The 24760-nt window shown below is 34.7% G+C and overlaps 4 protein-coding genes across 7 annotated transcripts; 2 read left to right on the top strand and 2 right to left on the bottom strand.

The window, feature by feature from the left end:
- Positions 1 to 2320: 2320 nt before the first annotated feature.
- On the bottom strand, positions 2321 to 7277 carry LOC118034146 (protein DA1). Of its 3 annotated transcripts, XM_035039360.2 has the most exons (13): positions 7060 to 7277; positions 6791 to 6955; positions 6011 to 6162; positions 5711 to 5801; positions 5253 to 5403; positions 4971 to 5091; positions 4752 to 4835; positions 4313 to 4432; positions 3976 to 4188; positions 3445 to 3507; positions 3218 to 3336; positions 2857 to 2915; positions 2321 to 2628 (listed from the first exon to the last, which is right to left on the bottom strand). In XM_035039360.2, the coding sequence occupies exons 3-13, from the start codon at positions 6119 to 6121 to the stop codon at positions 2321 to 2323; spliced, it is 1440 nt and encodes a 479-aa protein (XP_034895251.1). In that variant the 5' UTR covers positions 6122 to 6162; positions 6791 to 6955; positions 7060 to 7277. The 3 variants fall into 3 exon arrangements, with proteins under 3 accessions (XP_034895251.1, XP_073260813.1, XP_073260812.1); XM_073404712.1 differs by having other exon boundaries at positions 6791 to 7277; XM_073404711.1 differs by lacking the exons at positions 6791 to 6955; positions 7060 to 7277 and adding an exon at positions 6560 to 6767.
- Positions 7278 to 10166: 2889 nt separating this feature from the next.
- Positions 10167 to 13883, bottom strand: LOC118034147 (type IV inositol polyphosphate 5-phosphatase 11). The gene is made up of 8 exons (XM_035039361.2): positions 13598 to 13883; positions 13333 to 13480; positions 13038 to 13168; positions 11930 to 12006; positions 11660 to 11785; positions 10795 to 10982; positions 10569 to 10706; positions 10167 to 10473 (listed from the first exon to the last, which is right to left on the bottom strand). Exons 1-8 carry the CDS (start codon positions 13630 to 13632, stop codon positions 10312 to 10314), a joined length of 1005 nt encoding a protein of 334 aa, XP_034895252.1. The 5' UTR covers positions 13633 to 13883; the 3' UTR covers positions 10167 to 10311.
- Positions 13884 to 18028: 4145 nt separating this feature from the next.
- LOC118034148 (F-box/FBD/LRR-repeat protein At1g13570) lies at positions 18029 to 20370 on the top strand. 2 transcript variants are annotated; one of them, XM_035039362.2, is made up of 4 exons: positions 18029 to 18218; positions 18548 to 19384; positions 19613 to 19768; positions 19909 to 20370. In XM_035039362.2, exons 2-4 carry the CDS (start codon positions 18581 to 18583, stop codon positions 20188 to 20190), a joined length of 1242 nt encoding a protein of 413 aa, XP_034895253.1. In that variant the 5' UTR covers positions 18029 to 18218; positions 18548 to 18580; the 3' UTR covers positions 20191 to 20370. The 2 variants fall into 2 exon arrangements, with proteins under 2 accessions (XP_034895253.1, XP_034895254.1); XM_035039363.2 differs by having other exon boundaries at positions 19919 to 20139.
- Positions 20371 to 21533: 1163 nt separating this feature from the next.
- Positions 21534 to 23332, top strand: LOC118034149 (small ribosomal subunit protein uS9c). Its single transcript, XM_035039364.1, has 2 exons — positions 21534 to 21990; positions 22888 to 23332. The coding sequence occupies exons 1-2, from the start codon at positions 21640 to 21642 to the stop codon at positions 23173 to 23175; spliced, it is 639 nt and encodes a 212-aa protein (XP_034895255.1). The 5' UTR covers positions 21534 to 21639; the 3' UTR covers positions 23176 to 23332.
- Positions 23333 to 24760: the final 1428 nt, after the last annotated feature.

Below are 24760 nucleotides of genomic sequence, written 5' to 3'. Positions count from 1 at the left end.
GATGATGCAGGACCATCCTCTGCATTTCTTTACACCTGCAATGGCCAGGACCAATCTTGCCAGGCCTTTCTGATCTTCAAATCTCAAACTTGTTTTAACTCGGTGCCTTCAATCTCAGCCCTTACGTCGGCAAACCAAGGAGAGCTGGCAAGAATCAACAATGTTACAAGGCTATCAGAGTTCCCTGCCAACAATGAGGTGATTTTTCCTGTAAATTGTTTTTGTTTCGACCAATATTATCAGGCCAACACTACAATTCAGGTCACGACTACTCGTGGAACCTACCATGTCATAGCGAATGAAACTTACGAGGGATTGTCTACTTGTGCTGCGCTTAAGCGTTTGAATATACATGGTGAATATGATTTGTTGCCTGGTGAGGAACTGCAAGTAGCACTTCGATGTGCTTGCCCTACAACGAATCAAATGATAAGAGGAACAGAGTATCTAGTGACTTACCCTCTTAGCTCAGATGATATCATTCCTGATATTGCTGACAGATTCAAAGTAAGCACCAAGGATATACTTGATGCAAATGGTATGGAAGAAAATCCAACTCTTTATCCTGATACAACAATTCTCATACCTCTGCCTACTCAACCTACAAGTTCACAAACAATAATTCACAGCAACCCAGACATTTCTCCTCCATCAGCTTTGAGTCCTAGAAATAGAGGATCAAAGAAAAGATTTTATGAGTCTTCAGGGCTTGCTGCAGCCTGCTCTTTGCTAGTCATCAGTATCATTACAGCTGTCGTTTTTCTCTCTTGCAAAAAGACGAGAGAAAAGGTTTCTGGGAGAGGTAGAGAAAGAAAACAGGTAGTGCCAGAAGACATTCGTGTCGAAATTGCAAGCTATGAGCAAGTTTTGAAAGTCTTCAAATTCGAAGAGGTAAGGAAAGCTACTGAAAATCTCAGTTCAGAAAGTAGAATAAATGGCTGTGTGTATCGTAGAGAGTTTGGTGGGGAGATCTTAGCTGTCAAGAAGATGAGTAGAGATGTAACAAAGGAAGTGAACATTTTGAAGAGGATCAACCACTTCAATTTGATTAAGCTTGAAGGTGTATGCGAAAATCGTGGCTGTTTCTACCTTGTTTTGGAGTATATGGAAAATGGGTCCCTTAGAGAGTGGCTGTCCTGTAAATAGTTCGAAGAAACTGGAAATTGGGCACAGAGAATTCAGATTGCTCTGGATGTTGCTAATGGACTTTACTATCTTGACAGCTTCACCGAACCTGCCTATGTGCACAAGGACATCAAAAGCAGCAATGTTCTGTTAAACGGCAATCTAAGGGCCAAGATTGCAAATTTCAGTCTTGCGAGAGCAGCGACAAACGCTGACAAAACATGTTGTGGGCTCTATAGGTTACATGGCGCCTGAGTACGTACGGGAAGGACAAGTGACTCCCAAGATTGATGTTTATGCTTTTGGAGTTATTTTGCTGGAACTGATCACAGGGAAAGATGCTGTTTTCACACAGGATGGCAGGGAAGCCCTCCTTTCAACGGAAATAGTTTCTATCGTGGAGAATAAAAACCCTGAAGTTGAGTTGGATTTCTTTGTCGATCCTGCTCAAAAAGGAAGTTGTGGGACAAACTTCGCATTATGCTTGGCTAAAGTAAGCGTAGCCTGCTTGATGAAAGAACCAGCAAGGAGACCTAGGATGGAGGAAGTGGTATCAATTCTGTTGAAAATTCAGGCAAATGTGCAGAAATCATAATTATTAAACTTCACTCTGTTGTTGAAGCAGCCCAACTATGGTGTCCGTCACTAGATGAAACTACTTGGAAAGAAGAAACCATTTCAAAGTAAAAGTCATTTGCATGTAGGTTTTCTTATTTCCACCATTGTATCCCCGCCGATTCTTTTTTCACATGTACAAAATGATGGTGATCGCTCCTGCATATAGCTTTTCTCATTTCAGAGTTCCAAAGTGAAGACAGAGATGAGAGAATGAAATTCTATCATAATATTACTATTATATCAAACAAAAAAGAACCTATTCAATGTGTCACTATAGCTTAAGAGGCTTAAAAATCAGCTCTCTTGAAGCTACTCTCTAGAGAATCAATTCCTATGTGCTTCGGCCCTGGGCTCATATAGGAAAAGGCCAAGCTTTAACTATGGATACAAGCGTATAGTGAGAAGTCACTGTTCAAAAACTCAACATGGAAAGCTCTGTGTCATTTAACTAAGGTCAGTTGTCCGTCAAAGGCTATATTTGTTCGAAGCTTGCTCATTGGCTCTCTATCCATTTCCATGCACCTAAGTGCGTGATTCAATATGAGACGTCAGATAGTGCAAGGGCAACTTCAATTATTCAATATGGAAACTTCCCTGTCATTCGTATATGATCAAGTGTCCTTTCGAGGCCATATTTCCTCACTGCTTGCTGACCAGCCCTATATCCATTTCCATACACTGGGGAAGTATCTGATTCAATTTGATGCTTGAAATACTCCCCAAGCTTTCTCTCAAATGGAGATCTTGTACCCTTTTTTGTTGTTCTGGAAGCAGAGGATGATGCAACATTGCTGCCTGAAGTGGATCTGAGCTCCGAATCTAACCACATGTGTGCAAGCACCTGACAAATGCCCTCTTCAACATCTTGACTGAGAGTTTGGATACCTTGCAGAAAAACAGAAAATGTCAGAATCTCAAAAAACAGTCTCAAATACTTTAAAAGAAACAATTGCATAGGTGAAATTATTTAAGGTCATCCATCAATTAACATTTGCTTAAGCAAATTACAAGCAAAATAAACCATCATTTAAAGGTCAAATCTTCAAATCCTGATGCTAGTATATTGAAGATAAAAAAAAAACTGACTCTACAAAGCATGGAGTGTAGAAGCACCTTTCAGCCGCATCCATGCATGCATCATCTCATGAGCTAGGATTGACCCCGTAAGCAACCTGTATTGATCAAGATTGCAAGACATGCATACAACATCTGCTATTAAAATACATAACTAATGCAGAAAAAAACATCTTCCACTAAATATCCATGCAGCATGTCAAAGAAATGAAGAGATGTGCTAGTTTCTTGTTCCTCACTGCATCTTCTTGTTATAAATTGTGGCTGAACTATTTAGTATTTAAATACACGCATACAGACAATGAATATTCGTTTCTATTTCCTATTATCTGCTTGTTCTTTCAGTATTTCCATGGGTCCCTCAGGTGAAAGTGTAGCAGAAAAGTGAATAAAGAAATACCTTGGGAGGCCATACAAAATCAGAATTGCAGTAACCTCACAACGACGTGTTAGTTTGTAAGGCTCTGTTATCATACCCATGGCTCGGTTCCCTGCTCCAAACCTTGGTCGCCTTGATACCTGATGATTCATGGTCATTGCAATATAAATTTCCTAACTGCCAACTAAGGAAACCAAAATGAATCAGTCCATTACAAAATGAAAATGGAAGATTCCAAAATTTCTTACAGTGCTAATGGTTTGTTCCTCAGAAAGGCAAAGTCCTCTAGTCTCTGGTATGTGGTAATGGCCCTGTCCAAGAGTTAGAAATTACAAAACCAACTTAGCAAATTAAATTGCTTGAAAAGAAATTCCACTATTAAAATTCATGGAATAAGTAATTTCTCAATTTTTTACGCATTCAATAATGTTTGACATGATAACCCAGTGAGACGTAGACAGAGGGACAATGATTTTCTTTTTCTTTTTCTTTCTTTAATCTTTTATTTTACATGTAAAACTGCCTTCTCTGAGGTTTGAGCCAACAATACCTTTCAGGATCAGTGGATGGCAACTACCCTGATAGCGTAACAGGTGTTTTTATGACTTGATATATCATAAGATCGTTAATAATGGCTTGATTTGTACATGGACAGAATAAACTTGGAGAGAAGATAACTAAATTAATTGATAATAGCTTCAACGTGTAGTTAGCCAATTATTTCCAAAGAAAAGAGTCAGGTAGGTGATACAAAATCTTTTCAATGCATTTGCCCTTACATTTTTTTCTCCACCCCGGGCTTCATTTAGTGCTTGTCTTTCAACCAAGAGTAGTGGAACATACTGCTCCACTTTCATATTTAAACGTTCATAAAATTCTTGTATATCAAGATAAAGAGGTTGGCACTCCTTGGTATCCATGACTGCTGAGTCCAGGCACTCAAGACAGAGCTTCCGACCATCATTAAGGGAAACATATCCAGTGTCTCTTGGCTGCATGTGATGAGAAGATGCATTATACTCATGAATTACTTTTCAGAAAGCCAGTTCACCAGGATTTTCCTTAGAAAGCTTAAAAAGAAGTTTTTGCAAGTGTGAGGAATTCATCCAGACTAACCTCCATTCGCTCACAGCTGCAGCACCGAGGAGTACCATCATGTTCATGAGAAGGACAGTACTTCTGGATCCAAAAAGGACTTGCCCTATATTCAATAAGACCAGCTGGGTTTGTTGGAATCTGTCAAAGGATATATATACAAAAAAGCAACACCAATTGTATATGAGTGATATTTCTGAAATTCTAAGAGAAGTACATTTACAAATTGCAGTTTTATTAATATAAAACATGATAAGCATATCACATTGATTTTAAATATGGTTAACACCTTTTGGATCTATAGCCTCTACAAATTCTCTCTGTCTCCCTCAACTCGTAAACATAACCTCACCAAGTTTAAAAAATTTATATGCCCAAAACTTGCCCATTCATACAATGGAATGAAACACACAACTTGAAGAAGACAAATAAACAGAAGATTTCTAGGAGAGATACTTACAAAGAGTTTACAGACTTCACATCGTGGATGGTAACACTCTTTGTAGCAAGACTTATGATAAGGGTGATTTCCAGTCATTGAGAACTATATTGAAAGAATGCACATAAAGTTAGCCATTGCATATCACTAAAATAACAATTCAAGAAAACAACCGATGGTGGGGTCTATGGAATCAACAATCTAATATATAAGCAGATCATTCAGAATTTCATTTTGCACCTCATTATCAGAAATTGGTAGGCTGCAAGCATGGCAACGAAAACATTCTGGATGCCAAAATGCATTGAGGCAATTTAGAAATCTTCCCTGGCCAATCTCTGTATTGCAACCAGCGCATATCCTAACCAAGAATTAAGAAACTCTTTACACATGCTAGTTCCCAGAGAAGTAAATAAATAAAAAATGAATAAAATGAATGCACAGAATAAAAAATAACATTGAGGTGTGGAAAATTGACAATGAATCAACGACCAGACTTAATCTGCTTTAGAAATAAGATACCTGAACCCCATTGGAAAGTGAACAGGATAAGGCTGATATGTATTCCCTTGATATGGAATTCCATTTCCATATCGAGGAGGAGATTCAACATTCAAACTTTCTTGTAAAGCTTTGGCAAGTTGTTCATCTTCTTTTACTTGAATCTCATTATCTATCCATTAATTCAAGAAAATAATTAATAAGCTGTGGTGTATTGGATCATAAGATGTAAAGAGAATTAAACAATATGATAAAACAGAGCTGAAAAGGCAATGATGACACTACAAAATAATTGGTTGATATAATTACACTGGATGAAGAAAAAATAAATAAAACCAATTCAGAAAATCAAATAATAAATAAAAGTTATTGGCAAAGGAATCCAGAAGATGAATAAAAAAAGTATAGGAATAGCAGCATGAGTGTAGTGAGAGAACCATTTAGTTCTGCTGATAGCACCAGACTGCAATATTACTCACCAACGACAATGTTTCCATTTTGACTGTCCTCTAAAAGGGATAATGCAATAGCACGATCTATATCTTCATTTTCCTGCCCCAACCATGCTTCCTACATTCAATATCCAAACTGAAAAATGTCAAAGCATAAAGAGCACATCAAGGACTAGACTTAACTACAACAAGGCTACTAACATTCTATAGGTTAATAGTTGATGTAAAAGCCACAGGCTGCTAGCAAAAGAGAAGTATTATTTTATGCATCTCCTGCTGCAATTAGCAACGGTTTAACAAGAAAGAATAATTAAAGTGGGTGAATACCCTTGAAGTAGAAGGCGCATTATAGTTAGCATCCTGTCCACGATTCCCATGATAATGCCCTCTTGAAATATTATGGCGGGACCCTTTAAAAATCTTGCTAAGCCAACCCATATCGTGTATGTTTATTTGCTCATGATCATCAAATTTCTTAACTGGAAAACAAAGCAATCAGTCAATCAAATGAAGCAAAATAAAAGACGCAAAATGCAGTAGGCTCAGCAATCACCACCAGACAGAAAGCATTCACACAATGATACTGGCATGACATGAAACTCGCGGGATTATTCATAAGAGGGAAGGAAGAAAAGCCTCAGCTTGCAAGCAACTTCCAACTTGACATAAAAGCTTCAAACTTGGTTTTCATTTTACATTGCAAGCAGTGCAAAAATTCAATATGAATAGGGCAGTTAAGCATCCCTGCACACTGATTATATGTTTCCAGGAAACTTAATTCCAATACTAGGATAGGCAACTCTATAGCTATATTGCCTTCCTATTCAACAATCAATGCAAAAACATGAATAAGCTATATCAAGCAAAATCACCAACCAGGCATTGTAATGCCCCGGAATGTTTCAGCTACAAAATATGTAGCTGAACATCAAGAATCCCCAACGCCCACCAGCTCAAATCAATATAAGAGAGAAAAGGGGAGATAAAAAGATTGATTCTTCCAGCTCAACATGCCCATAAAATTCATGACACGTAACCTTTTGATTTCAGGTTCTAAAGAGAAAGAAGAAAGAAAGGTAAGGAAAGAACCAAATAGAAGATATTCACCTCTAACAGAAAAAAACAGTTGAGGCAGAAAAAACCCAGATCAGATTAGACCCCAATTTGCTCAAAAGCTACAAAATTTGCAGTCTAAAAAAGAAAAGGCTATTTTCTTGCTGCTAACAACACCTCTCTCTCTCTCCGTCTCTTTTGTGTATAAATGAAAAATATCTACAAGAAAACCAATGAACAGAATTGTTATGTGCAGAAGATTTGGGATTTGGAGAGTGAATTGAAGATAGTGTATAGAGTTAAGAAATATGAGAGACAAATACGCAAGGAATTGAGAACTGCTTGAATTGAACGCAGTTTCAAAGTCAAATTTGTACAGAGAAACAAAACGTGTTGGGTTTATTTATTTAGAATTTTTGTTAATAAGCCCAAAAGAGTCCGATGATTGACGAAGGATCATCGAAACCCGGTTGGGATAATCTAACAAAGACTCAGAATTCACAACAGTGATTTAATTTGCAGAACATATACTTGCATGTAGGGTCCATGCTGCTTCTTCAACACGGAGACTCCAACCAAAAAAATATTTGTCTAGTTGGCGCGCGTTACATGGCTTTACAGTTTTGCGATGGAGCTTGATTTAGCTTTAAAACAAAAATTTCTATAATAATCACATTTCAACTTTTAAAAAAATCTTTAAAACTGATAAGATAAATGATTGTTCCATGAGCATCCATTGCTCTATATTTCATTTATTTAAATTAAAATACAAGTATTAATTTGTAATTATATGCTAAAGCTAATATGTTTTTTTTTTATTGCTATTTATGTACATTATTCTCATTTCAGTAAATCACTTAAATATATCAATTATCAATCAGAATATATAGCTTAATTTAAATGGATAAATTATAAAATGATAATTACTCCTCCAGGAGTACTGGAGGTGTTTCATGTGAGCAGAAGAGGAAAAAAATGGACAGAATCTGATTTTTTTTCTTAAAAAAAGAAGAAGAAGTGTTCTCCTTTTTAGAAAATAAAGATAGTTTTTGAAAGAAAAAGGTAAGAAAAGATATTGAAGTCCATTCTGCTAGTGTTATAGGGGTTTCGGGTTTTGATCGAATTATTTAGATTAAATTTTAAAAAATATATTCAAAACAACGTTGTTTTAGTAAAAAAAAAAAAATCAATGGATTATAACTGGATTTTTTAACCAAGTTTTATTGGTTGTCGAGTCATCCGAATCACACCATGGTTTTTTTTTTATTTGTTCTTTTCAACCCTGTCTTATTTCAGCCCCGAATCGATCCACCATGCTGAAACCAAGTTTTAAAACTGTGATGTCAAAGGTGATCCTACATGGGTTGTGGTTAAGAAATAAAGCATTGTGAATCGAGATCATTGACAAAAATATATGATTTTTTTAGGGATATTTGGATTGCAGTTAAACTATTTTTTTTTTATTTTATTTTAAATTGTTATTGTTATTATTATTACTAAATTGTTTTGGTATATAATATCAAAAATAAATTTTTAAAAAATATTATTTTAATATATTTTTAATTAAAAAATACTTTTAACAGTAATTATTCGCACCTTTAAATATATATCTTTTGAAATTGTTACGCCGGATACAAAATTCGTTGCCACGGCAAAATAACTGGGGACATGAAAATCAAAGCATGATGCATGACTCTAAACCTAGTTTATTCCGAGGAAAGTAAAAGAAAATTGATTTTTACACATGGTTTTTTCCATCAAAAACATCATTTACATTGGACAGGTGTTGATCAAAAACTTTTTTCTTTCTACTTTTTCAAGGATTTTAAGTGTCTTGTAAGGTATTTCTAGTTATTCCCACTTTTTCAATACTTTTCTTTCAATAATTTAATATTGAAATTTTATCTTAATGCGCATAAAAATAATTAAAATGTTAGAGAGTTAAGCCCCTCTGCTTGACAGGAAAAAAAAAAAAAAACCCCACTCATAGTTCTCTAATAATTTTACTTTAATCTTATCATATAAAGTAAATTACCTCTCTAGCCATGCCCGTCTAAATCAATCTTATCAGGTTTAGTATTTGAGTGTTCAAATCATAATTTTAAAATTTAATATGAGTATGAACCCAAGATAAAATCCATGTTACAAATCAGGATTTAATTCAATTTTTATTTTAAATAATCAAAACAACATCATGTGATAAAATATTAAAAAAAAACTATAGGTTAGGGATTGGATTTTGACTGAGTTTTATCTTGAGTTACAAGTCAATTCTAGTCTAGACCATACCACACCGGGTTAATACCTTAACCTATTTTCTTTTCAACCCAACGAATTCAGACCTCAAAATAGCCGGATTCCGGGTACAACCGCCAGGATACCCCTTTATAACCAAAGTTAAAATAAAACAGCGGTGTTCTTCTCGAAACAGAAGGTACGGACGGTCCTTTTTCTTCGAAAACAGTTATAGCACTATAATTTGTCCTTTCAGATTGAAAAATACAAGCAGCCGAAGTTTTAGTCGTGCAAACTTCGTAGCTCTTCTTTTCACATGTTGATGTCTTCATCTATCGGTCAAAACAACGAACGCGTCCATTTTGTTTGCATTTTTTTTCTTTTTCTGGACTATTTGGCAAATGAAAGGATTCCAATTTTTGCCTAAAATACGAGGAATTAAACTATAGAAAAAACGACTTTCATACAATTAACTACATGTTGTGCATTTCTCCATCCATCAGAAGAGGTCAACTGGCCCAGTTTTCGATTTTGGTCAGCCAGGCGATCCAATTTGAAATGTCTCGGTGGCGGTTTAGCCGATGTCGGCAACATGGGTTCAGGTGAACAAATTAGAACGGATATGATTTTTAACTATGTGGATTTGATAAAAGTCTAAACAATATTTTAATGCATCAAACCATTAGTTTGGAGAAAAAAATAATTTTAATTTTAGATTTATTTAATATTAGAGCTTGAAAAACTTTTATTTAATTTAATTTAAGTTTTTTACTATAGATTGCGTAATAAAATAACATTTAGGGCTAAATTTGGTCGGTGGGTGGTTTAAAAGCATGAGCATCATATGAGCAAAGTTATGTTTGATATATCAGTGTAGCAGCTAACAACTAAGCGCTTCATAATTCCATTCTCGAGGATAGCCAAACAATTATGGTTTGATATTTCAATTTGGAGGTTCTACATTTATATTATGAAATGGATGGGCTCAAATAATGAAGAAAGATTAATATTGTTTGAGAACACGATTAAACATGTTTTTAAAAAAATTAATATTTTTATATTTTTAAATTATTTTGATGTGTTATTATTAGAAATAATTTTTAAAAATTATAATTTTAATATATTTCTAAATAAAAAACACTTTAAACCACAACTATTATCATATTACTTATAAACATATACTTAAGATAAAAAAGAAAAGAAAAGAAAAGATCCTGCTTGCATGTTAATTTCTTATCCCTAAATTCATGTTAAGTATACTAAATTTGCGTACGTGGGATGACACGAAAAAACACAAGCTGATATCACAAAGAAAAGAAAAATTGATTTCTATTGACAGGCTATGGCTGTTCATTAACTTTCAGGCAGAGGTGAGCTTTCACCGGCTTGTGATCCGAACTGTGAATGTCATCAACTGCCTCGTAAGAATGCAAACTTGCCCTGATTTCCTCCATGTCTTGAATCTTGAACAAGATTCGATCTGTCCACGATGGGACTCGCACCTGCGAAGACGTTAACATGCAAGAGAACCAAATTTATGCACTGATCATCAACCATCGAGTCAAAGAACACAGCTAAAAAGAGAGAATTCGGTGACCTTGTAACTTGTATCGTAGTTGCTGCTTCCAACATCGTACTTGTACGTTGGTTTAAAGCTCAATGTCCCTTCGCAGTATCCATCAAACACCTGTCCTCTTTCAGCTTCTTGCAGAAGTTGATCTTTGCTGGTGAGAAACTGCGCCATTAATTATCAAAATTTGAGATCTCGTCAGATTATGATTGATAATGCGATGACAGTACTGCCACGTTAAGATTGAACTTACTCTGTGAAGGTTTTTCTGTATAAGATTTCTGACTGGATGTGTTTCTATCCCTTGTATTCTGTAGTTAAGATCTCCCAGCCATACCGTGACTTGAGCAGGCCTGCTGTAAGGATTCCTGTACTTGGAGAAAAGGCTGTGTGATATGTGTCTGCATTGTGAATTCCTCTGTTCCACGTTACGAGCATGAGCTGCATATATTACAAAAATCCAGATTGTATGTAGATCATCGATTGGCATAGTTCATATATCAACAGTAATTAATTACTAGCCATAAATTAATTTCAGGTTAATAAAATTAAAATAAATTAATAAACATTAATTGGTGTTTTTTTAATTAAGTATTATTTTTTAGCATTTAATATCACATGTGTTTTTATTTTTAAGTTTAAATATATGTCATGAAATGATAAATGAGAAAAAATGCAATTAATTACCTGTATCACCTAATAAAATCTAATTAAAAGAACCAGTTATTGGAAGAAAGCAAAAATCAACAATGCGAGGATGCTTTGGCAATCAAATGTTGGATCATAGTGATTTTAACAAGTGAATCTATAACCATCGATTAAAATAATCTCATTATTTCTTATAACTATTTTTTCCCACCTCAACCTAATTTTGACACTGTTTTCACCAAGAAATACTTTATATTTTTTAGGTAAACGGGGTTTTATTAAAACCATATTTGGTTTTAGATTCTTCCTTGAAGTGCAATTTATAATTTGTAAAAATAGAATTGAAATATATGTAGGCATTTTCAAGGGATCACAAAGGAAAAAAAATTGAGCAGAGGGCTCTGCCCATGCGTGTAATGGGATTGACATAAATTGAGATGAGGAACTCATGAATGAAATCGAGCTCGTACCAGAAAGATGGCAGGAGATGAACACCATTCGGATGCCATTGTAGCTCATGCAGATGGCCACAGCTCCTTTCTTTCTCCTAATTAATCCTCCACACCCACCAACAGAATGTTTATCCACCTTCAATTCTGAACCAAGGGCGTCAAGATACAGATTCACAGGAGATATATATATATATATATATATATATATATATATATATATATATAGAGAGAGAGAGAGAGAGAGAGAGAGAGAGGTAATTCCAACCTTGGAAATTAAATTAAACTCACCTTTGATGGAAAGCCCCGAGTTCTGAGGTCCAAAAACATAAAGTTGAAGAGATTGCATGATTGCCTTTCCTAGCAGGCTTCATTTAAAAGTAAAGTTTTTTTCTCAGTGCAAATTTGGGTTAAAATTATTAACGATGATGGTGGAGAAAAATTAAAGATTCATCAAAGTAAAATACTTCCAATAGTTTGAACATCTAATAAACTACTATAGTGGCTTTTCTCATTTACGTAAAACAATGTTTATTAGTTTTTTCTATTTTACTTTAACAATAAGCATACCCTTACACCATATAATACAATATAGATCTGGCATGAGCATATAAATGTCATTATCAATAAATTAACAATCTACCCCCTGCTTATTGAATATCCAGAAATATTAAACTTGATCTAACAAAAGGTTGTAATTATGATTTGGATGGATTAATGTCGATCAATCCAAAACAATATCATTACAAGATTTTAAAAAAAAAATTAAAATAATATTGTTTTTTTTTTAAATTCAATCCAGGTTTCAATCGAGCTGTGAATTTATTTATCAAGTCAACAAGTTCAGCTTCTATTTAATTTAATTTAATTTAAAATTCAGAACAAAACTAAATCTATAAATCACTAACTAAATCTATAAATCACTATTGACTAACCAGGCTTGCCAGGCATTTAGAATTATTAGTTGGGACGTTGATAGGATTTTGGATTTGCAGCCCATTTGACAGGCTTTGATCAAACACCACTGACCCAAGACATGGATGACATGAAACAAATAGTTTTTAAACCCATCCCTATACAATATTGGGCTTGTAATGGGCCACTGTAAACTGAGTGGTTAGATTGAGTTTGTTCATGCAGATGTTGACGACACATGTAAAAAAGAAAATTAAAAGCACGTCCATGGCCAGAAGCTATCACAAAAATTCAGAAAAATCGGAAGCCATAGAAATTTATATGGCTTTTATCATTCTAAAGAACACTTCATATCTATTTTGTGGTCTTGATCCACTCTATCCACGGTGTACGGTTTCCTGCTTCTCGAGGCAAGAGATGCTCAAGAGAACAAAACTAAGGAGCGTTTAGCAGAAAAAAAGGAAAAGCTGGGTGGTTGGCTTACACATGAGTATCCACAAGTGCTGTTTCCAATAACCGTGCGATGTTTTTCGGAGGCACCTCTTGCAAACCTACCACCAGTAGATCAGACTTGGAGTTGCTCCCAACCAGCTCCACCAAGTCTTCATAAACCATCTAAAGCAATACGAATAGATCATGGAGAATTATCAACGAGCATATTAATTACGAAAATTAACTGACAGTGTGTGTGTGTGTGTGTGTGTGAGAGAGAGAGAGAGAGAGAGAGAGAGAGAGAGAGAGCAGCGTAGTCATTTTTTCTCAGGCGTGAGGGATTTTACCTGTCCATTCATGTTCCAGGTCACTACGCAAATGCAAAGGTCTGAGTTTCCAGAGAAGTCGCAGACCTTGTTCACCTTTACGGTCCTTATTCCTTCATGATGAGTATTATGATTCATGGAATCCATTTGCTTCCTCATCGACTTAGATCTAATATATACGGATTATATATATGTATATAAGCGTGAACAAACCGAGGAATGATCGGTACTCCTTTAAGTACTATACGAGGAAGAAAAAACGAAGCCGAGAGAGCTTGATGCATACCTCTTACAAGCAAAAGTTGTGTTCCAATTTCCCATTTCTTTCTTTCTCTTGATCCACCAGACTACAGGGGCAGCTAGCTGTTCCTAAGTTGTAAAGTCCATGCAGTGCCTGGACAGAACGCAGAAATTTTTTGATGGAGCTAGGTAGATGGAGAGAGGGACAATTCGCTAGCTCATTTGACTTTACGTAAAATGAGAACTAGTTACATATATAAGTGGAGAGATTTCGGCCTTTTGGCGGTGAAGTTGGAGAAATTATAAGAAGTCAAGCATCTCATATCTTCGGAAAGTCTCTCTTATTTTATCACAAATTTCTCACAGTGTTAGGTGAGCTAGGCATTATTGACTTTGGAAGCAACTTTTATCTTAAAAAGGACCACATCTTGTTTACCCCTTGCTCCACGTACATCCTCTACAATCATGTAGCTAGCTACTAGCAAATCTAGTGAACGTGATGAACAGGAGAGATTAAAAGATCTTCGAGCAAAGGAACTACTTAATTCTCAAGTGCATGTCAATGAGCAAACACACTTGATAAAATGTCTTAAATCTCGAAAGCTTCCCCATTTATTGCCATATAGGGATCCATTTCTGTGGTTGCTAGCTGGGGAAGGAGCTCGTTCAAGATTTGTCGAAAAAGAGAAGTTGTAGAAGCATATGAACTCCCATGATTTGTCGTGTTTGAGCTCGACTTTAGACGGGAAAACGTGTGGATGGGAGATTGCCAAACATGTCCCAAATACGCACGCCTTCCAAATCTAGCTCCCAAATACGCAAGACAAATTTGTGTTTTGTGTGGTCTATACATCTGACCTCACCTGCATGCACAAATCAACCATTAAATTAAAATCAAAAGGTGAACTCCCAGTCGATAAAAAACCAGTTACGAGATCAATCCTTAACCTATTTTTATTTTAATTGAAGTAAAAAAAAATATGATGAGCGATAATTAACCAAATCCTTCTAAATTTATTGTTAGAGTAAAATGCAGACTGCACTGCACCGAATCGCACAACAGAAATTAACAGGGTCTAAGAATGCACGTGGAGGTTGAGTTCGCCTTGGTGGATTTAATGGTTGTTCGCATGGTTGGGTGTCTCGATCGCAAGCTTGCGATGATGGTGGTGGTGGATGTGATGGTTGTTCGCCTTTGTGACTACGACCATCGATCGAAGCAGATAGGTGGAGAGTGGAGACGGTGTTTGTGGGTTATGGATGCCAAGTTGGATTATCTAAATATCTTGAATTCAAGAGTGAGAGTGAACGATGGTTCGTAGTTGACTCAAGAACCCACAGATTATGTGGCTTGTTTGCTTGAGAATGAAGAACAAAATGAGGACATGGCTAAGTTGGAATTGTTGCTTAAGAATGAAGAACATGCTTGGAGAGTGGGCGAGGATTAATTGTACGTAAACTGGGATTGTTGGTAGAGTAGAAATTAAGACGTGTCTGTTTGGTTTTCAGTTTATCTTGTTTTTTTTTTTTTTTCAAGAAAGAGTAAGCATCACGCGACTGGAAGTGTGTTTTCCAGGACACCTGTCACAATATTAGGTGACGTGTTTTTTATGGAAAATACTATTCAAACTTTCTTATAAGTTGATCATATGTTTTTCAGTCAAAGAAAATACTTATCTCAGTTCTAGAAAACACTTTCTTATGTTTAACTGAAAAAGAAATGAAATAACTAAATTATTTTTAAAATAAAAAATTGTTAAACCGGGGTTTATGGACTTTTGCAATTTTTAATTTTTTAGTAATAATTGAGTTGACTAAGATATAATTTGTTATTTTGATAAATATTAAATATAATTTAAAAATAAAAAATAATTTAGCGTGTGTATTTGACTCTTTTTGACCTGCTAGACTTGCCATCGTATTTAGACAACGCATTAGTGAAATCATATACAGTGTTTGAAAGTGTTATTTTTTAATGTGGTTAGAATCATGCATCTTTGCAACCCCTCTCTTCTAGGTGACCAGTGTGGTGTGCCAGTTTTTAATTTGGTGTTGATGACCTTTTCTCTTTCTTTCTTCTTTTTTCTTTCCTCCTGACTTCTATATTTGGCTTTTTGATTTTTTAAATTAGCTCTTCAATTTGTTTTTTTTTTAAATTTAATATCTATTATTTTGATAATTATTTGTTTTATTTAAAATAAATTGTGAAATAGTAAATTCTTTTTAATTTCATCTTCTTTGACTATTTTATATTTTATATTTAGTCCTTATTGTTTTGATAAACTTAAACAGAAAAAATTAAATTATTAATAATTGATTTTCAATTTACTTTTATGACATGATATCAAATATTAAAAAATATTTTCTAATTTATTTCTCATGACATTATCAAGTATAAAACAATAATTTATTTTCTATAAAATCATTAAAAAAAAACTATTTTTGACTAACAAACAAAATTTTAATGGGTGCATATAGTTGTGTGATTGTACAATAAATATCATTCCTGATTGTGGGTACGAGTTAGGAAAAAGGCTGGATCCACTAGGTACTGAGTTCAATTCATGGGTTAACAAATCAACCTATATTGTTATATATTTTATCAAAATAATATTATTTTATTTTAAAAAAAATTATTAATGTTAATTTGTTTATGTCTAGATTAATGTTTAACTAAGTTAATCAGTTCACAAACCTCGATACTAAGTTAACCAGGTTTGATTGAAGTGATATATTTTTAGTTCAGGTTGAAAATTTATTCGAATCAAGTTCTAGATTTTGTTTTAACCTACCCGGTCAATGTAATGCATGCTTGGATGATTTGATTTCCAGGCAAGAAAATTAGAATAAAAATTGGTTAAGGATGGATGACCAGAGATTCAAAATAGTTTTAAACTTATTAGCCGAATCGAAATCAAAACAGGCAAACAAAGCATCAAACAACCAACTCCAAGTTCTCTTGTTTTCTTTGTAATGTTTAGACATGGAAGCTTACACGCAACTCACATTCACACCCCCCCTTTCGCCTAAAAGTCTTGGGTTTGAATGTGTCTTCTCAAACACCAGAGAGTCATGACATACAAGGAGCCCTTCGTGCTCGGCAAGTCTCTTAGAGTCTGGACCGTGATCCGTGAAGATTGGGCTGGATGGGTTTATTCTAGTTATTTACTCGAGCCCAATGAGCGGCTGGGCATCTTCAGTACGAATTGGGCTTCCATTGTATTAAACGACATACAATATTAAAAGCCCAAAATTAATGAACCGAGCAGACTTTTGTAGTGACCACAAAACGAAAAATGCTTATGGCTTATGGTTAGATTTAGATGTTGTTGCTTTATTTACACTGGGTATTTATCCACTGGGTCGACAAGTTCGGTTTAGGACACCTGGCTTTCACCCAGCCCGACCCGTTTTCATATCCCGACACTGGAATGCTTCTTGTTCGGGAGTTGCTACGAGCACACCATTTGTGCTTATGGGCACAGCCTTTTCTATTTTTCTTTTTTGTACAATTATTACTTGTGAGTTGACCGGGTAAACATGTACGTTAGTGACTTTATTTTATTTTATTTTGTTAAATGCAAGGTATTTGAGTCGTAACTGTATTTGAGAGTATGATTATAATTATAATTTAAAATATTTTTTTGTTTAAAAATACATTAAAATAATATTTTTTTATTTTTTTTTAGACCAACATATTAAAATGATTCGAAAATATAATTTGTCTTTTTTTTTTTAACAAAAAAAATAAAATTTTTGAAAATATGGGTTGACTGACGTTTTCAAACGAGGCCTATGTTCATACACTTTAAAATTAGTTTTTATATAGGGTTAAGTGGGTATTTAGAAATATGATTGTAATTGTTTTTTAAAGTTTTAAAATCAGTTTTTATACAGAGTTAAGGGGTATTTTGAGAGTGTAGTTGTGATTGTTTTTTAAAGTGTTTATTGTTTGAGAATGCATTAAAATAATACTTTTTATTTTTAAAATAATATTTTTTGATATTAACACATCAAAATAATTTGAAAGCAAAATATAATAATTTAAAAAAAAAATAATATTTTACAAAACCATCTTTAAAATATAAAAACAAACAAAATCTTTATTATTAGTCAGATTCAAACTTGAAATTTCGGAGGAAAAAAAACCACAACTTAAATGTCGTTAGACCAACTTTTAAGGTTTTAATAAATTCACTAAAATTTATTTAAAAATAATATTATTTTAGATAAAAAAAAATTATTATATCAAATTGTTATTGACCTGAATGACTTGTCTGGTCATCAATGTTTAAATAAATTAAAAACAAACCCACCTGAAATACTTATAAAATAGCTCTGAATTTGATAACTATTAAAAACAACTTAGGCAGGGTAAGAGAAATTTTACGGGGCATGTAAATAGTATCTCTAGTGTTTTTTTTTGCTTTAGAATATATCTAGCTAGTAATTAATATTATTCGTTACTTCTCAGGTAGGAGATAGAAATTTCGAACGGAATGTCTATATTGCCATAGCCTCTGCCTTTTCACTTTTTTCCAAGTTTAACTTTGTCGAGTGACAACGAAGTATGAGGATTTTCCACGTTAGACGATCACACGAAGAGCTTGGCGCTGTTGCGCCTTTGCTCTCTCTGTCCAGTTCCACTGAAATTGCTGCTGTTCCAGGTAAGTCATCAAAATAACTCTATTCAGTTACTGTGCAGCATAAACCAGTTCCATTTCATACCGTAAAACACACAAATTCTATTCTTTATTGCATAATCAATCATTTTGCCTTCAAGATTTTAAACCCTAAAATACCCAGTTTAGCTCTCGTCTTGCTTTCGTTGGTGAATCAGATTTTATTGAGTTTGGAATTGTCCTTGAGAAAATCTAGCTTAACATTAGTATTGTTGTAAGTTGCTCCTGTTCTTGTGACTGTTGAACTCGTGTTAACTTTCACTGTGTCTTGATACCTGATTGCTGAATTTGCTTGTTTCTTGTTAATATATTAGAAGCAAAGAGAACCACCCAACTTCCCATGTGAAATGGACACAGAGCTGGACCGAATTAGCAGCTTGCCTGGGCATGTTTTAGACCAAATTTTATCAGTTTTGCCGATTAGAGATGCAGTGAGAACTAGTGCTTTATCAAGAAAGTGGAGGTACAAATGGTCTCAAATTCCTCATCTTGTGTTTGATACTCAATGCGCCTCGATAACTTCACAGGATCAAACTATAGTCAAGAATGAGCTTGTCAATATTATCGATAGTGTGCTTTTACTTCACAATGGTCCAATTTACAAGTTCAAACTATCTCACCGTGACCTCCTAGGTGTTAGTGATATTGATCGATGGATTCTTCATTTATCTAGAGGTTCTACCAAGGAATTTGTACTTGAGATATGGAAAGGGCAGCGTTATAAGTTGCCTTCTTGTTTGTTCTCGTTTGAGAACTTGACTCATCTGGAATTATTTAATTGTTTGCTGAAACCTCCTTCGGCTTTCAAAGGATTCCGGAATTTGAAGAGCCTCGACCTTCAGCATGTTACCCTGGCACAGGAGGTGTTTGAGAATCTAATTTCTAGCTGTGCTCTGCTTGAGAGGTTGACGTTGATGAACTTTGATGGTTTTACTCATCTTAAAATCAATGCTCCCAATCTTCAATTTTTTGACATTGGAGGTATTTTCGATGATGTTAGTTTCGAGAATACTTCTCTGTTGACTCTGGTTTCCATTGGATTGTATGCGAATGTCCGGAATGTGTCTCATGGGAGCTCTAGTAAATTCCTCAGGTTTTTTGTCAATCTGCCCCATATTCGAAGGCTTGAGATTCAGAGTTACTTTATTAAGGTAATTTCTCCACCAGTCTTATTTTTAGTACTTCAGTCTCCCTTGAAATCATAAAGAGCATCTAAAGTAATTTAATTGTTGAACGACATCAATTTGTGCCTTTGTTATACCCGTAATATTAAGATTTGAAAAATTAGTTTTTTTTTTTTTTAGGGTCAGTGGAAAAACGCTACCTTATTATAAGATTTCCAGGTTATTCCATCATTTTGTCTCTCTTCTGTCCTCCAGTATTTGGCTCTCAGCAAAGTTCCAAGCAGGTTGCCAAAACCATGCATGGATTTGAACTACATTTCTATACGCATAAATTTCAATGACTTTGAAGAGAATTCCGCTGCCTTGTGCATCTTGAAAAGCTGCCCCAATTTGCAAGAAATAGAGATGTTGGTAAGTGACCTCTTATGTGCCTATGTGAAATTTTATGCTGGTTGCATCGTGTTTTTTTTTTTTTTTTTTAAATTGTCTGATTATATCCGATGCTACTACATGGGGAAACTACAAGTTTCTGATATCTAGCATCCATGTAGGGTCGCCCAGAGGAACAAGCTGATGAGGAACCACAAACTGGTTTCTGGGGAGACGACCAATGGAAGTGCCTATTTGGCCAACTGCGACTAGTGAAAATGGTTGGCATCTCTGGCATCAGATCTGAACTTGATTGCATTAAGTTTCTGCTTTCAAACTCTCCTGTGCTTGAGCAGATGACTGTTAAGCCTGCTTCCATCGAGGGGGGATGGGAGTTGGTAAAAGAATTGCTGCGCTTTCGGCGAGCCTCAATCCAGGCAGAAGTCATTTATCTGGAGCCATAACTATGAACTGTGGGAGTTGGGCAGGCACTGTTACTGAAAAATACTTCCCATCTAAATGTAAATAGAAAATAAACCTTTTCTGTGTCTGCACCTTCCATTTATGTTTTGATTAAAACACTGGCCTGTTACAATTAGCAAGTTGTTATTATCTATTAATCTGAAATCATGTGCTTGAGTGCCTGACTTGGCTTCTGGTTTTTGCTGCCATTTTATGGTTGGTTGTGCGAGCTCTTTAACTGTCTTGCAGTGTTTTCATGTTTAGCAGTCGGGGTGAAATTGTTTTGACAATGTTTTGTGCTAATATTTTCTTTTCAGCTTAATGAGCTTCTCCTCTTGTGCATCAATGGTGGTTTTGGAGATCACGATGTCCAAAGAACATATCTTTTTACTTGTAAATTTAAGCTTACATGGTCTCTTTTGATAGAATTAGCCGTGTGTTGTCTCCTTTTTATGTTGGAAACTCATCCACCTTAATTCTTTCAGAGTGAAATTGAATTCCATGATTGGATTTGACTGAACATTCTTTCATTTGCTTTGGTTGATCTCCATCTACTCTCCAAGCAAAGGCCATCCGTCTCAAATTTTTATTTATTTTTTATATAGGTATATCAATTAAAATTATTAAAAAATAAAAAAATCCATTAATTTAATATTTTTTAATTAAAATATACTCACAAACACTCACTTAAAGGAAGCCAAAGGATGGCTCTTAATAATTAATAATTTAAACAAATTTGGGATGTAAAAAACTTTTACTTGTGCAATCTAGCAGCAACTAAATCCAAATCTACTAGATACAGACTTCACCTTTGGATAATTATAATTTTATTTCTTTTGTCGTGTAGTTTATTTATTTAATTTTTTTTATAGAGAATGAATTTTATTTTATCTTTCACACAAATTATATCAAAATTATTTAGATCAAGATATAATTTCAAATACTTTAGATCACTTAGAATATATATTTTTTTTTTACCTATTGCCTTTTCTCCTATCTCTTTTTAGAAAACACACATATTTAAATCAATTATAAAAATAAAAAATCATATAAAAAATTAATCAATTAAATTCAACATGAGAATGTGATTAAAAAAAGTATTTGATTAAATAAATATACCATATTTAATTATTTTTGTTTTATTAATCATAGAAATTGTTTGTTTAATTGGATAATGACACCTAAGAAAAAAACTCAAATTCAATATAGTTTCATTGATTGTGAAAAATAAATAAATTAGATAATTAAAACATTATTATAATTATTATTTTCTTGAAAAAAATTATTGTTGTTATTGAAAAGAAGTAAAAAGGGTTAAGAAAAAATAATAAATGGGTATTATCGTCAATTCAAGAAACATTATCCCCTTCGCTCAACGTCCATCTTCACCCTCTCAAGAAGCCATCGCTAAAACCTTTCCCTCTGGCTAATGGAAGTTTGAAACCGGGAAAATGGCAATCTCAATCGCCTCTCTCACAACATCACTCTTTTCACTCTCATTTTCCTCTCAAATCTCCCAGAAACCAAACGCGCTCTCATTTTCCCGGTCCAATTCTCTTTCTTTCCCACTCTCCCACCCCTCCAAACAACCCCTTACTCTCCGTGTTTCCGCCACCGTTGCCTCTCCTGAAACCAACACCACCACCACCACCACAGACCTCAAGAAATTAGTGAAATCGAGACTTCCTGGTGGTTTCGCCGCTCAAACTATTCACGGCACTGGCCGCCGTAAATGCGCTATTGCGCGTGTTGTTCTTCAGGAAGGCACTGGCAAGGTTATCATCAATTACCGTGATGCCAAGGTCAATGACAATGCCAATTCTCCATCTCTTTTACATTTTCTCTCAATTTTCTTGCTATATGTTTGTTTTAAAAAATGGGTTTTAATCATTTAATTATTTTATCTCAATTTTATCATCGTATAAGTTAATAAACTTTCTGGGAACTGTGGCTTTTTGGTTGCTGGATTGTTCTTTATATTCTCATTTTATTCTATGCTTCTCTAGTGATTGCAGCCACACTGAAACGGGTTTTCAGGATTTTATGAGTAAATATCCATTTTTGTTACCTGAAAGCTTGTTGCGTGGAAAATTTACATGGTACAGCAAGCTGTTTTATGAGCAATGAGTGTGTTTGATTCTTGTCAATTCTCCAGTACACAAACATTTGAGAGAAATAAAAACTGAATTAAGATTATGATTGTTATAGTTATTGCTCATTGCAACTGTCCTGGTCCTTGTTCCAGTACAGTTTTCATCTTTCTTGAGATACATTGCCGGTGATCTAGTTCCAGTCCCCATGAAGCAGGTTTAGGGAAGTTGCAATACTTTTTTTGGATGGACAAAGTGTTGTCAGCAGTAAAAACCTGCACCTCTCTGACTGCAAATCCAAGGACTTGTGAGTTAAATCAAAGCGGTAGATTTTTTGAATGAGTACATACCTTTCAATGAGCAGAAGTTCATTTTTCATGCGTTCATCCCAATTCTAAGTGATACAATAGATACCAAAGTTCCATGTCCACAAATGAGGATGGCAATTTATATCTGCGTTGCAGCCCTGTTGCACAGCATGTACTTGTTATACCATAATCTGGCCTTTGAATTCTGAATATTGCTGTGATCATGCTAGTCTTTTGCATTCGTTTTTGTTTCCCTGCATGTTATGCATCCTTTGTGATGGGGCTTTCTATCACTGTATAGGAATATCTTCAAGGCAATCCATTGTGGCTTCAATATGTGAAAGTCCCACTGGTAACTTTGGGGTATGAGAGCAGCTATGACGTGTTTGTCAAAGCTCATGGAGGTGGCCTCGCTGGTCAGGCTCAAGCAATCTCCCTTGGTGTTGCCCGCGCCTTGCTAAAGGTGAGTCAGGACCACAGAATCCCTTTGAAGAGGGAAGGGCTTCTAACCAGAGACTCGAGAATAGTTGAGAGGAAGAAGGTTGGCCTCAAGAAAGCTCGCAAGGCCCCGCAATTTTCCAAACGTTAAGGTTGGATATTATTGCTCAAGTCTCCGCTTATCTGCCTTTGTTTGTACATGTTCTTGTAGCTTGGTCTGTTAAAAAAATTCCATGTATTTCAGCATCAGATACAATATGATTTTTGGGTGAGCAGAAGAAATTTATTTTCAGTGATTTTGTTTTTCATTTGGAGGTCTGTTGAACCTTGAATTGTTCATCTTGGGTTAGAAATGCCTGTAGAACTGAGAGGGGTGGATTTTTACCTCCCAGACCCATCCACAGCGGATTTTTTTCATCTTGTTTTTGGTTAGAGATGCTCGTGCTTTTTCATTGAAGGCTGAGTTTGATACGGAAAAAGAATTTGCCAGAATAGTTGTGAATTATACCAGCAGTTGCTTCGTTGAGGAAATCAACTTGCATTACCATGAATTAGTACCAAGCTGATGCTGCATCTGCAGTGGAGAAATATAACTGCTTCAGGCACGATGACAGGAGATAAAATGGGCAAATGAAAATAAACACGATGCTTGCATGCATCAAAAGCTTATAGAGGAAAAGCACACCTGAAAATGGTTGATCACCCGGACGAGAAAAGAGAGTTCACTTTGTGCTCCTGTCCGATGGCAGATGCAAACACCATTTATATCAGAGTTTGAGCTTGTTAGCTTGTTTTTAAACATCTCTTATGACTTGTCAGTGTAAGTGTGCAGCTTAGCTTCAAGATACATCTCTGGTCTTGTCTCTTTATCACCTTTGAATAGATGAGTGGCTAGGGTTAGATTGATATAAAATCAACAGGTAAGATATTTTAATAAATTATTAGAACAGCAAGGAGCCATGAGGATATGGAAGTTCACTGCTACAGTCAACTGTAAAACAGGGTGAGCGATGGAGTTTAGGCATATCGTTGACTTTGACAATGGGGCTTGCTTGTAAGGCCCTCCCGAGATTAGAATAGGCGAGGACCTCGGGTCTCGGTAAATCCAGGCCCATGATGCTCACTTCCTTGCAGTATCCTTCTATGATTCCTAACAGATCGATGTAACCGAGCTGAACCAGAAGAAAGAATCATACCGCTTAAGCTTGGTTCAGTTTTATATTTTTAAAAATAAAACAACTTTAGTTTAATTTATAATCTGTTAACTTGGATTATTTTTTATATGATTTAATTTCATATATCGCTAGTTTATAATATGTTTTTTTTTTATTTATTTATTTATAGTGAGTTTTATAATATTGTTTAGAATAAATTATAGTGTGTTTTAGCTTTTTTGAAAGTTAGTATAATTCATGTGTGATTTTTTTGTATATATATATATAAAACTTCTATAGATTTAATATGTATTTTATACTACTTTTAACACATGTATTCTTGTATGATATTTTTTTTATTCAATAAATTTTGTATGTATTGATTTTTATTACAAATCAATTTTAATAAATAGATTTATTAGACATATGACATATATTACAATGTTAAATATCTTGATTTATACAAAATTCAACTTACCGATTTAATACAGCTACAAGATCTCAAAATAGTGTTTTTCTAATTACTTTACATATAAAATAAACCGACCATCCATAATAAAAAAATCCCTACATTTTTCTAAT

Source organism: Populus alba, chromosome 14 (assembly GCF_005239225.2).
Source record: "Populus alba chromosome 14, ASM523922v2, whole genome shotgun sequence".
Lineage (NCBI taxonomy): Eukaryota > Viridiplantae > Streptophyta > Magnoliopsida > Malpighiales > Salicaceae > Populus > Populus alba.
Note: the sequence above shows the minus strand (reverse complement) of the source record. Positions and strands in the feature narration are given on the sequence as shown.

What these genes read in the sequence shown, in the direction of transcription:
- LOC118034146 (XM_073404711.1), bottom strand. An exon ending in ATGCGCCTTCTACTTCAAGG is followed by an intron (nt 5,802 to 6,010) that starts GTATTCACCCAC and finishes TATTGAATGTAG; the next exon opens with GAAGCATGGTTGGGGCAGGA. An exon ending in AGGAACAAACCATTAGCACT is followed by an intron (nt 3,337 to 3,444) that starts GTAAGAAATTTT and finishes ATGAATCATCAG; the next exon opens with GTATCAAGGCGACCAAGGTT.
- LOC118034147 (XM_035039361.2), bottom strand. Translation starts at nt 13,632, where the DNA reads ATGGGAAATTGGAACACAACTTTTGCTTGTAAGAG. An exon ending in CATCTCCTGCCATCTTTCTG is followed by an intron (nt 10,983 to 11,659) that starts GTACGAGCTCGA and finishes TAATATATGCAG; the next exon opens with CTCATGCTCGTAACGTGGAA. An exon ending in ACTACGATACAAGTTACAAG is followed by an intron (nt 10,474 to 10,568) that starts GTCACCGAATTC and finishes ACGTCTTCGCAG; the next exon opens with GTGCGAGTCCCATCGTGGAC.
- LOC118034148 (XM_035039362.2), top strand. Translation starts at nt 18,581, where the DNA reads ATGGACACAGAGCTGGACCGAATTAGCAGCTTGCCTGGGCATGTTTTA. An exon ending in TTCAGAGTTACTTTATTAAG is followed by an intron (nt 19,385 to 19,612) that starts GTAATTTCTCCA and finishes TCTGTCCTCCAG; the next exon opens with TATTTGGCTCTCAGCAAAGT. An exon ending in TGCAAGAAATAGAGATGTTG is followed by an intron (nt 19,769 to 19,908) that starts GTAAGTGACCTC and finishes GCATCCATGTAG; the next exon opens with GGTCGCCCAGAGGAACAAGC.
- LOC118034149 (XM_035039364.1), top strand. Translation starts at nt 21,640, where the DNA reads ATGGCAATCTCAATCGCCTCTCTCACAACATCACTCTTTTCACTCTCA. An exon ending in TCAATTACCGTGATGCCAAG is followed by an intron (nt 21,991 to 22,887) that starts GTCAATGACAAT and finishes ATCACTGTATAG; the next exon opens with GAATATCTTCAAGGCAATCC.